This window comes from Ambystoma mexicanum, chromosome 4p (genome assembly GCF_040938575.1).
Source record: "Ambystoma mexicanum isolate Mex_15411 chromosome 4p, UKY_AmexF1_1, whole genome shotgun sequence".
Taxonomy (NCBI): Eukaryota; Metazoa; Chordata; class Amphibia; order Caudata; family Ambystomatidae; genus Ambystoma; species Ambystoma mexicanum.
The window spans coordinates 903,736,490-903,749,189 of NC_090927.1; the positions used below are offsets into that span (position 1 = coordinate 903,736,490).

Below are 12,700 nucleotides of genomic sequence, written 5' to 3' on the forward strand. Positions count from 1 at the left end.
AGTAATGAAATAGCAAGACTAAGGGCAACAATGTTTCCCAGTACTGATAGCCTGAAGGACATGTCAGTTTCCCCCTAACAGATGAGCAAAGCTTAAGGCTTGACTGCATTGTAAAAAAATACCGGTCAGGATAAAAAATAAAAGCAAAAAGTTTGGTGGTCCATAAAAATTGAAGGAAAGATGCAGTAAAGATACATCTTTCCTAACGGCTACTAAACAAGTCTAATGCCCTAAATTGGCTGTGCCACGAGAATTTGGCTTTTTATTTTCCCATATTGTAGTTTAACCTTTCTCCTGCCTCCTCAGGTCAAGGAATCCCATATACGGTCTTGCACTTGCTGTCCAGTCCCACTCCACATCCATGGTGGTAGAAACACTAGGTAATGGGCAAATGTTTAACCAGTAGTTGTCCCTGATTGGACAACTACTGGCTGTTTGAATGGTGCACTTCCTTACCATTAGTGGGCTTGGATTTACTTCCAGCTCGGAACTATTACGCCCCATCCCCTTTCCTCCATACTGCATGGGCGTCCCTCGCAAGGGACGGGAGATGGAACCTTTTTCCCCAGAAAAAATCTTCTTCCCCTTTATATTAAGAGGCGCGGCCCTGGGAGCATGCGCTCCCCTGACTCAGCCCGCAGGCGCTACTCTTAAGACCCCTTTTCCGCGTTGACAGGAACGGGCCGATTTCACCAACGCTCCTGGGTTTGGCTCTGGCCCTGGCCATGTAATACCACACGCTCTTCCCCGTATACTTTATTCTGTCTTTTTGTCTTCTTTTATAAATCCGGTATTCGGTCCTCTGGCGCCACACTCCTCCCGGCGCATGTCGACTTGGTGTCCAGCCTGCGAGGGGCTCTTCCCTACATGCGATCCCCACGCTCTTTGCCTCTGCTGCTTTGGCCCCAACCACAGCTGGGAGGGTTGTACCACATGCGATGCACTTACACTGCGTGCTCTGTAGAGTGTAGGTAGCTCTTTCGAGAAGTCGCCTCCAGAGGACTTGAAGGACTTGGTCAGACACAAGTCAAGGCCAAAGGGAGGGCCTTTTTTATTTTTTTGTCGTGCACCCCGCAAGGGCGACTCCTTCCCAAGGAAATGCCCGGGCGGGAGGAACCTCTCGGATTCTCACACCATCACAGGTACCGAGGCTAGGTCGGCTACCGGCCGTCGGGCAGAGGGGTCTGTAGATCCTTCCGGAGACGGTGATGATGGACCGCAATGTTCTTTTTACCGGGTGTACACCCGAGGGGCTATGACCTTTTTTCCGGCAACATGTCCGAGGGGGCGCCTGTATGCAGCACTACCGGCGATACAGAGGAGAGCGTCAGACTTGCCAGACCTCGGCTTGAGGTGCAGGGTAGGCCTCATGATCCACTGCCAAGAGTCCTGGAGGAGGACGGGCCCTGTGAGCCAAGTAGCACGACTTCGGCACGTGGCATGCAGCTCGACAAGATGGCCGCTCGTCTGATAATGCCCAAGGAACGGAACAGGCGGGAGAACTATTTACAAGGTGGGACTAGTGTCAATCAAGTAGTTGGCCTCCAGCTTAACCATCAGCATCTCTGGGCAGGTTTACCCCGTAACCAGCCAGAGTGTCACCTTAAGGGGACCTCTGTTGATGCTTATGCAGTGGTTAGTATTGATGCAGAGGAGGCGTTTAATGATTGAGTTGGAAGTTTATCCGCCAGGTTTTGATTAAGGTGAACTGTGGTGCGTGGTTCCTTTGCCTTTTTGGCACATTTTATAATGGTGCTGAGACTGCGGTAACTGTTAATGGATGCGTTCCTGAGTGCTTTGCTATTCAGAGGGGTGCGGGTTAGGGCTGGCCGTTATCGCATCTATTGTTTGATTTATTTATAGAGCCGTTGGCTATTATGATTAGGGCTTATTCGTGGAGTATTCAGCTTGTCAAATGTGTTTCCAAAGTGCTTTTGTACACTGATCTTCTAGTGCTGCTTCCGACCCAGAGTGTTCCTATAGGAATTGCATTTCTGTTCTGCAGGCTTTTGGTAAAGTTTCAGGTTACAAGGTTCATGTTTCCCAGACGTTGATTTTTCCAATATCTGCTACTTGTCATAGGGATTTCTTTGGTGTTGGGAGAGATGTTTGGGCTGATGATGGTTTTAGATATTTGGGTGTTCAAATCCCAAGAGGAGATAGCTCGCTTCCTGATCTCAATATTAGGCTAAAGATTGCAGAGATTACTGTGCAGTGTCTTAAATGGGAGAGGTTGAATTTGATGCTGTGGGGTGAGATAAGTGTCAAGAAAATGACCTTATTACCCCAGTTGCTATATATTTTTAATTTCTTTTTGCTTACAGGCAAACTGCTATTGGACATTCATAGGGTGTTTAGTAAATTGGGAAGCTGAGGATTCTGAAAGATGTCCTGATGAGACCAGTGCAGTAGGGTGGCTTTGGTTTTCCTAACTTAAGCCTCCATCACACTGCTTTCCCACTGCATACCCTTCATCTCTGGCTCATGTCAGATGAAGCAGATTGTTTGTATTGGCTTGTTATTGAGAGAAAGCCTGTCAATCCTAAGTCGCTTCATTGTTTCGTTTACATGGAAAGGAAGCTTGAGGTTATTTCGACCCTGCCATGGGTTAACCATCTGCTAAGGGAATGGAAAAAGTTTTGCGATGTGTGTGATGTGAAGGATCTGCTTGGTGCTGGCTCTTCTTTATGGAAAAATCCAGCGATAAAGATTGATAATCACTCTTTGGGCTTTCTTGGTAGAAGGCTGCCATTTGGAGGTTGGGGCGGGTATATGATGGTCATTCTATGCTAGATTTCTGAGTCTTTTAACATTTCAATACAAGCTGTGTTCCTTGGAAACCTCTGTTATCAGGTTCTTAGGGACATTTTCGAGGTATTGTTCTCACCTCCGAACGCCACGTTAGATGGATTGCCATCAGCTCTGCTTTTAGCTGAGTATGCCACTTTCTGCTTCCTTAATTTATAAACATTTCTCAGGTGGGCTTTGAGACGGCTTCTGAGTGTGGTAGGAGTATTTGGAGTTCTGATTTAGGGTATGCCAGTTCTGATTGTGAATGGAGCAGTGTATATGCGGCTCCCTGTAGGTATAAAATGGATCTGGATTTGAGATCTAACCAGCTGAGAGTTTCACCATTTACTGGTCCCAGTGGAGAATGAAGCATTGTAAAGTGAGTCTTGGTGATGTTTGCTGGAATAGTAAGAGTCGGGTGGGACCACTTTACATGTGTTTTGGCGCTGTCTGAAAGTTCAACTCTTTTGGGGGGCGGGGGGATGTCCTTCAGTGTGTTGACCTTGTTTGGTTTCCCTCTCCCCGTATGCTGCTGTTCTTTGTGCTGGGCCTGTTCCCTGAAGCTATTAGAGTGCCTGTGGCCTTTCTTTATTGAGCTTATAGGGCCCTCTTAGTGGCCAAAAAACGGATCTTGAAATTTTGGAAAAGCGATCCATCTCAAAACTGCTTTTGATGACTGGTTGCATGATTATCACTTTTCTCCAGCATGGGGTCTGGCATGGATTCACATGCTCATGAATATTCCCCGTCGTCAGGCTGGGAATCCTTGGTAAAGAAAAAATCACTATCAATTTTGTTTCTAATCTGTTTCTTAGTAGTAACCAATCACTGACCTCTGCGTCATACTGCCCCCAGCCAATGACTGCCCTCTCCCTAAGCCCCGCCTCTGGCAGCCATCCTCAGATTTTTACCGCACGCTCAAGTGTTGGGAGTCCTCGTGTTTAGCTCTCGAGTTTTTTTACTGCGTTTTCACGTTTTTTCAGGAGAATTTCTCATTTTTTTCGGTTTAATCGAGCCTCAAGCTCCACTGTTTCTACTACCGATAACAGGGACCCGTTTCGGAATTCTTCTACGCCCCTCAAGGGTGATGTTTTCATCGAGTTTACACTTGGAGGATTCCGGAAGATCTGCGGCCTACCTTAACGGACATGGCCCAGGACAAAGGGAGCTCGAAGCCCGGATCCAAGCTGTTCAGGAACTGCCCTGGATGCGGATTATATAACGTTTTCAAGGAGGAAGAGCATTCACAATGTCTCTACTGCCTCCCTAGGGACAAGACGCATGTGGAGAAGGACTGTGCGTTCTGCAAGAACCTTTTGGAACGGACCAAACAAGAGCGTCGTTCCCGCCTCGCCACCTGGCTGGAGAAGGGCACAGTAAGTGAGAAGGCGAAGAAGTCTGAGCAGGCTTCTAAGTCCTTTGAGGGTGCCCCGGCGACGGGGGCCCAACAGAAGGCCAAGCACCGCGAGTCTGCGGGCTCCGGGAGCGCCGAAAGGTCGGGCTCTTCGGTTGCCAAGCAGGGCGCTACTTCCCCGGCACGTTCGACCACGAGCCAGCGCTCTAGTTCGGGGAAGAGGAAGTCCGAGAGCCCGGGTAGGCCGCTGGAGCGGACCCGGTCGATCTCGAAGGGGGAGCGAGGTGTTGACCCTCCCCCCAAGGCGAAGGCCCAGGACGCACCTAAGGTGTTGAGGGCCTTGATCCACCCAGCTAAGGCCTCTACCGAAGTGGTCGCCGCGACCCTGGTGGTGCCGGCTGAGACTACGCCAATGGAAACAGCCTCTGGGCCCAGAGTATCCCTGCCGCCGCAGAGGGAATCCTCTTTCCAGCCCATCGCTAAGACCCCCATGAAGCCCCTGGCTGAAAAAGAGGTGGCGGCGGGGGCGGTGGCCGTTACAGACTCAGAATCAGCCTCTGAGGAGGAACTGGTGGAGACCGAGAAGGGCCTCAACGAAAGGTCCATAGACCTCAACGAGAGGTTCATAAACCTCAACGAGAGGTTCAAGAAGGGTCAATCCTAGGAGACGGTCCCTGCTGACGTGATCGAAGATGGCAACGACGACAACGAACAGGGCCCAGTGGAGCGGCCATCCCGTCCGTCGCAGCCATTGCCCAAGCCCCAGGAGAGCTCGGTGGCCATTTTGTTGGCAAGCCAATCCTTATGTACCGAGATAAGGACGAGATTACCACACACCCCGACGGAGGAGCCAGAACCAGGCCCGTCGGGAAGCCCTCCGAACAAGCGGACGAGAGTCCACCCCGCTCCGCCCTTCATGCCTGCGAGACCGGTGGACCCCTCATCTCCCCCCTCCTCCAACCCCCCCTTCGGGCGGCCCCAGCCGATGAAGTAGGCTCTTTCCACGCCATGATAACCAGGGCATCCAAGCTCTTCCAGCTCTGCCCTGAAGAACAGAAAAAGGAGGCGTTTCTGTACCAATGACGAGAGGCTAAGAGGAAGACGGTCCTCGCGGTGCTTTTACACGACATCTGGGACGAGGGGCTTGCTGTCCTCAAGAACCCTGCCACGACACCCGCCAAGAGGGACAGGTACGAGAAGTAGTACAGAGCCCCCGATGCCGCCCCCTTGTGCCTCAGGGCCCAGCCCACGCCGGACTCGGTCGTCTCGGCAGCGGCTAAGAAGCCAGCGGGCGCGGCGGCTTCAACTTCCACTTCCCCGCCGGACAGCGAGGGTAAGAAGTTGGACTCTATGGGACGACGAGTCAAGACGCCGGCGACGACGATTAAGGCGACCAATGCCTTAGCGATCGCGGCCCGCTACGACAGGGAGCTCTGGTTCAAGATGGCTCCCCTGCTAGATTTCCTGCCTGATGACAAAGCGCGGAGGCCCTAGAAATTCTGCAGGAGGGCGAGGTGGCGTCGGATCACGCCATTACGGTGGCAACGGACATTGCCGATACCGGATTTTGCCAACTGGGCAACAGAGTTTGCCTTAGACGACGAGGATGGCTCAAGGCGACTGACTTTCGCCAGGACGTCCAGACCAGAGTGTTGGACATGCTGTTCGACGGCAACAACCTCTTTGGTAAGGCGGTGGATGAGTCTCTACAGGCCATCAAGACCGACTCGGAGACGGCCCGGGCCCTTAGGGTGCTTCAGCAGCGACAGCCCTTTCGGAGCCCTGCAGGCAGACAGGGTGCCTCCAAAGGATCCAGCGGTGACTCCTCCACCTACCGCCAGGCAGCCTGCTCCTCTTCCCAGGAGGCCTACAGAGGCGCGGCAAGCAAGGGGGTTCCCGCCGTCGGCGGCAAGGCCGCTTCCAAGCAAGACTGACCCGTCCGGGTTGTCGGGCCCCCACCGAAGCACCCCAGTGGGAGGCCTGGTGACCAAGTTAGTCAGGATGTGAGAGTCCATCTCGACCGATCGTTGGGTGTTGGACACGCTGGCCAATGGGCACTCGCTGGAATTCCTAAAGAAATGCCCTCGCATCCCTCCCGTGGCCAGGAAGGAGAATCACGTCCCTGAACTGCTGTTGGAAGTAAAGGCGATGCTCAGGACAGGTGCCATCGAGCTCGTCCCCAGGAGGCTCTGGGGCTCCGGAGTATACTCAAGGTACTTCCTCGTAAGAAAGAAGACAGGTGGTTGGTGCCCCACCCTAGACCTGCGTCAGTTAAACAGATACATCAAGGCGCAGAAATTCAGGATGGTCACCCTCCAGCACGTGCTGGGACAGCTGGAGGAAGGTGACTTCCTATCGTCGTTGGACCTGGCGGATGCTTACTTCCACATCCCCATTCTAAAAAGGTACAGGAAGTTCCTCAGGTTCGTGGTTCAAGGACGCCACTACCAATTCAGAGCCCTACCGTTCGGATTAAAGTCAGCACCCAGGGTTTTCACCAAGTGCCTGGCACCAGTGGCGACACGGCTGCGCCTGCAGGGGATCCACGTCTACCCCTACCTGGACAACTGGCTAATCCGGGTACGGTCAAGGGAACTCGCCGTCGATCATACGGCCGTCCGGTTGCTCACGAAGCTGGGGTTCTCCATCAACTGCCCCAAATCCCACCTGGTTCCATCGCAAGTAGCACTGTTTTTGGGGGCAAAGCTAGATACAGTGGAGCAATTGGCCTCCACTTCAGAGGAAAGGACCAAGACCATCCTGGGCAAGGTACGGCGCCTGTTAGCCACGGAGGTGGCCAGGTTGAGGTCCATCAAGTCCCTTCTCGGGATGATGTCCTCGTGCATCTACCTTGTACCCCTTTGCAGATTTCGGATGCGTCCGCTACAGGAGTTCCTCAACGCCCGCTGGTTTCAGGCGAGGGGCTGCTTCGAGGACAGGATCCCCTCGACGAGGAGTTCCGTCGGGCGATCCTATGGTGGGGCACCTGGGCTCACCTCACGACGGGCATAGACTTTCAAACCCTGGCGTTTCAGGAGACGGTGACTACGGACGCCTCTCTGGAGGGTTGGGGGGCCCACACCGGAGATCTCCACGCAAGAGGCCTTTGGCTCCCGGAGGAGAGGTCTCTTCACATCAACCTCTTGGAGCTCTGAGCAGTGTTCTGGGCGCTCAAGTCGTTCCTCCGTCCCTCAAGGACAAAGTGGTGAGGGTCTTCACCGACCACACCACCACGATGTTCTACATACGGAAGCAGGGGGGCACCAGATCCACAGCCCTATCCAAGGATGGCCAGGATCTGTGGCACTGGGCCGTCGCCCAGGGGATGTTTCTGGTTCCCTTCCACCTGGCAGGAATAAAAAACACAATCGCCGACTCACTCAGCAGAGAGCTGCGCTCGTGCAACGAGTGGGAACTGCGCCAGGATCAAGTGGATCGACTCTTCCAACGATGGGGCAAAACCCAGATCGACCTGTTCGCGACAGCGACAAACTCAAAGTGCCAGAGGTTCGCCAGCAGTTCACCACAGCCGAGGAGCATGGGCGATGCTTTCTCGTTCCTGTTTCTCGTGCCTGTTTCTATACGCGTTCCCTCCATTGCCTTTGCTGCTCCGCCTCATCAGCCAGCTCAAGAAGTCCAGATGCAGGATGATCCTCGTCGCACCGGCGTGGCCGAGGCAGATCTGGTTCCCGGACCTTCTGGACTTGTCAACGTCCCCGCCAGTCAGACTGCCGGCGGACGCAGATCTTCTCAACAGAGAAGGAGGCGCCATTCTACACCACGACCCACAGTCGCTGAACTTGCAGGCCTGGCTCCTGCAGCACTAGAGTTTGGAGGGTCGGATATCCCGGCTGATTGCAGAGAGGTTCTTGCAAAGGCCAGGACATCCTCAACTCTCAAGTTTTACGGTCATAAATGGAAGAGGTTCTCTGTCTGGTGCCGTGCACAGAACATTAACCCTCTGCGGATTACGGCCCCTCAAGTGCTGCCGTACCTACTTTCGCTGGCCAAAGCTGGACTGGCTCACGCTTCCATAAAAATACATCTGGCTGCCATCTCCCGATATACCAGGACTAAGGGACGGGCGTCCTTGTGGTCTCATCGCCTGGTAAAGGAATTTATGAAGGGACTATTCCGATCATTCCCGCCGGTGAAGGCCCCTGCCCCAGCGTGGGAGCTTAATGTGGTGCTGACCAGGCTCATGGGAGCCCCATTCGAGCCTATGCATTCGGCGCCTTTGAAGTTCCTGTCATGGAAGACCGCGTTTCTCGTGGCCATCACCTCTGCACGACGAGTGGGGGAGATTCAGGCCCTATCTTGCAAGCCTCCATACTTGACTTTTCATGACACAAGGGTGGTGCTGAGGATGCACCCCTCCTTCTTGCCCAAGGTGCCGTCGGACTTCCACCTCAACAAGCCCTTGGTGTTACCAGTTTTCTTCCCGTCACCTTCGCCGCCGGCCGAGAGGACTTTGCACTCGCTGGATGTAGCTAGAGCGCTGAAGTTCTACGTGGACCGCACAAAGAGTTTTCGGAAGACGTCACAGCTATTTGTGAACTTTAGGTCTGTGAATCAAGGGAAGGCTCTCTCGAAGACTTCCATTTCCAGATGGCTCTCCGGCTGCATCATGCATTGTCACCGGTTGGCAAACCGACTGCTGCCTGGCCGTCCGAGAGCCCATTTGACCAGAGCGATCGCTGCTACCACAGCGTTCCTGTCTGGTGTGCCCCTGCTGGACATCTGCAGGGCTGCTACGTGGAGGTCGACGCACACCTTCACAAGATTCTACTGCGTCGATCGGGACTCCAGGGAGGAGTCCAGGGTCGGCCAAGCAGTGCTGCGCAACCTGTTTGCTTAAGGTGAGCCTGGTGAGGAGGTAAGAGATGCTTAATGTTCAGTTGTTGTATTGCTTATTTTTGAGCCTGTTGCCACCTCCCGTGGTTGTGCATGTGTATACTGCTATGTATTCTTTTATTCATGAGCATGTGAATCCATGCCAGACCCCATGCTGGAGAAGGAACAAGTTACTTACCTGTAACTGTTGTTCTCCAGCATGGGTCTGGCATGGCTTCACATGCGAACCCTCCCACCTACCCCTCTGCGGCTCTTCACTTGGTCATACTCCCACTTGGCGTGCTACCAAATCTGAGGATGACTGCCAGAGGCGGGGCTTAGGGAGAGGGCAGTCATTGGCTGGGGGCAGTATGACCCAGAGATCAGCGATTGGTTACTACTCAGAAAGACAGATCAAAAACTAAACTGATACTGATTTTTTCTTTACCGAGGATTCCCAGCCTGACGACGGGGAATATTCATGAGCATGTGAATCCATGCCAGACCCATGCTGGAGAACTAGCAGAGAGGTGTGCTTTCAGGTTAAAAAGAAATTCTGCATCCACTCTTTGATTTGGGACACATTTAATATGCTGTATGCCTAACCCTCGAACGCCCGCTTTGTTTTTTTTTGTGGTTTTATTTTTCATTTGGTTTTCCATATGTGACAATTGATGTACTGTTGCTTGTATAACTCTGATGTGCTTATAGTTACTTGCCTATTGTGCATTTTTCTTTGTATTTGTTGTAAAAATAATTAAAATAATTTCACACAAAGAAAAGATTCTGATAGGAAGGCTGTAGATGTATTGCCTCTATTTTAGAAACTGACCATCAGAATCCTAATCTACGGGCTCTAGGTATGAAGGAGTGGAAAGGAAAGGGACATTACCACAGCACTGCAGGATGGGGCTTTCACGTTTCCAGGGCTATAGTACTACACAACTGCTTTGTACTTTATGGACTTAGAATTTAACTTTCGGTCAGATAACTGGTGTAATTTAGCAACCTGTGCATGTGAATTATTGGCTGTAATGCTTGAACAATCTTGCTTTAACATCACCAACTCGTGTGTTTCAGGTTTCATGCTTCTTGCTGGAAGGGTGAGGAAGCCAGAGGAGGAGGTTGTCATTCAGAGTGTCCTGGAAAAACATTTCAAAAAGAAGCTTAACCCACAAGCTCTCTTCTCGGATGAGAATTTGAGGAAGCAATTGGGTGAGGATAAAACATTTTTGTAGGTAGACTGAAGTACTATTAACTGAGGAGTAGTGGTGAAATCCAAAAATAAACAATATCTTAACCAGTTTATCTTTTGGTCAGGCACCTTGTTTTCTTCTCCTTCTGGTGTGATGGAGAGTGAATTTTGCCATATTGTATGGACCCGTGGGATGAGACGATTGGCCACTCTGGTGGGGCGTGCTCTAAAATTTGATGAGCCAATACTCCTTGTTGGAGATACTGGGTAAGTTACCTATACTTAAACGTCTGCATTTACGAACTTTGTTTTGGGTGATTGATTCCAAATATACATCTTCTGCATTTTCTCAGTTTAACATGCTATTCATAGTTTGCCATCTAGTGGTTGGTTCTGTTAAGACAGTTTATCTAAAGGTCACCCAAACAGACTTTATAAAACTAGATCTTGGGCAATACAGAAACTCCAACTCTTAGTATAAGGCTGTACCACCTGGTATGTTGATGGCTATGACAGAGAAGCCAGGCTTATCTTGGGAGGGAGAGAGGGCTGTAGGAAGGTACAAATAACATTTGACGTATGGTACTTGCACTTTATGAAAATCTGAGGTAATAAGAGGGATGAAGTAATATGTTAGTGTTACATATGCAATTTGTTGTTTTTATTAAGATGTTTGAAGAGATCGAGTAACTTTTTAATATTTTAATGTTGTATATGTAATTTGCTGTCCTATTCAACATGCAAATGTTTTTTGAGGTGCTATATCCAAGTATTGTAATTGTATGCTTTTATTGGATTTTATCTTGGTGTATCATGTGTTGTAAATTTAGTTACGGATAATCATTTTTGTGAAGGTTTTTGTTAACCAAATACACAAAAAAACCCACTTTGGGTATGATTTTCATATTGGTGATAAATCTTCCTGACCTGTGTCAACCCCTGAACTTTTTGCTTGGACTAGGTAATCATTTTACATTGTCCCTAGGTGAGTGGGAATCTTCTTCCCCTCTTCAGCTAATAGTCTACTCTTTTTATGGGTGACCATTTTAGATCTTTCCACAGTATATGGTGGGAGTTATAGTTTCCCATAACTTTTGGGCTTAGGCGGGGTTGCCCCTTTGGCCCTCCCTGTTAATTTCTCTTTCATGTACTTGGGTGAACTGCTTTTCCCAAATAGGGATTTTCATTTCCATTTTGTTTAAGTGAGCCAGCACACCTTATGTGGAGTGCAGGGGGGAATGAAATGTATGCCCTTTGCTACTTACCTGGCAACATTTTTGTTAGAATTGTGAGTTTACATGAATGGCTGGTGGCAGTGGTTTTACCTTTATGACTTTTAGTCCTTATAACTTGCAGGCTGTTAACTGTGCTTCGATAATGCACAGAAGGTCCACCATTTTGCTAAAATTGTGGGCTCCTTCTTTTCTTGCCATTTCTTGTGTGTTTGCTGTTTCTAAGGTCTGCCCTGCCATTCTAGGCAGGAACAACCTCAGTGGAAGTTTGGTCTTGGGTGTGAATCCTTTGGATTCCCTGCCCGCGCTCCAGAGTTTCTGGAAAGGCAGGAAGCAAGGGCAGAGTCCAAAACTCTGCAAACTTCTGTCTTTCTGCTTGCCTGAAAGGAACCAATGCCCAGTGGGGGGGGCTGGCTGTCCTGATTGGACAGCTAGACTACCCCTTGCTGTAAAAAGCAGGGAGTGATTGCAGAAGTTGTGCTGTAGTTCTTGATAAAAAAACTCTGAACCTGGAAGCTGCTGGGAAGACGACAATTGGAGCGGAAACCGAAGAGGAAGATGAAGAGCCTGCTGTAGCGATTTCCAGCGACTGGAGACCCTGCTTTCTAACTGGAGCCTGATGAAACCCTTACTTCCAATCGACCTGGGGTCCCTGAAAACGATGGCCCAGAGCCTGGTGAGAACCACTAGACTTTGGAAGACCTGTATTTTGAGCCATCCTGCATCGTGGTGCGACCTTGCAAGGCTGCAATACCCCCGATGACCTTGAGCCATTGTTCAGTGAGCAGTTTTCCGAATCTCGCTGAAAATTGGGTGGCTTCCGGCTGGACCTCAAGAGAGAGGATTTGAGTCCTTGAAGTCCCCTCACCAGAGTGCTGGACCAGATTAGAGACGTGAATCCAACTAGTAATAGTCAGTCTTCTCCAGCATGGGGTCTGGCATGGATTCACATGCTCATGAATATTCTGTCTGGCTGGGAATCCTCGGTAAAAGAACAATCAGTTTAATTTCTGAACTCTTTCTCCCATAAACCAAACACTGAGCTCTGGGTCCTACTACCCCCAGCCAATGACTGCCCTCTAAGCCCCTCCTCTGGCAGCCAGCTTCAGATTTTCACTGCCCGTTCAGGTGTTGGGAGTCCTTGTGCTTTGCTCTTCGAACTTTGCTGTTTTTTTTGCTATTTTTCGGTCAATCGAGCCTCTGTCATCCATCGATCATCCATTTGACTATTGGGGACCCGTTTTCTTTTTTTTTTTTCAGTGCCCCTCAAAGGCTAGTTTCGTTGAATGGTGTTCT

At 50.6% G+C, this 12,700-nt stretch overlaps 1 protein-coding gene across 3 annotated transcripts in view; it reads left to right on the forward strand.

Moving 5' to 3' along the window:
• MDN1 (midasin AAA ATPase 1) overlaps nt 1–12,700 on the forward strand; it is a 2,688,524-nt gene that overhangs the window by 644,775 nt on the left and 2,031,049 nt on the right. For all 3 annotated transcript variants that reach the window (XM_069606482.1, XM_069606484.1, XM_069606483.1), the window contains exons 28-29: nt 10,058–10,192; nt 10,298–10,439. In XM_069606482.1, the coding sequence (XP_069462583.1) occupies nt 10,058–10,192; nt 10,298–10,439 (277 nt within the window). The remainder of the gene's footprint in view (nt 1–10,057; nt 10,193–10,297; nt 10,440–12,700) is intronic.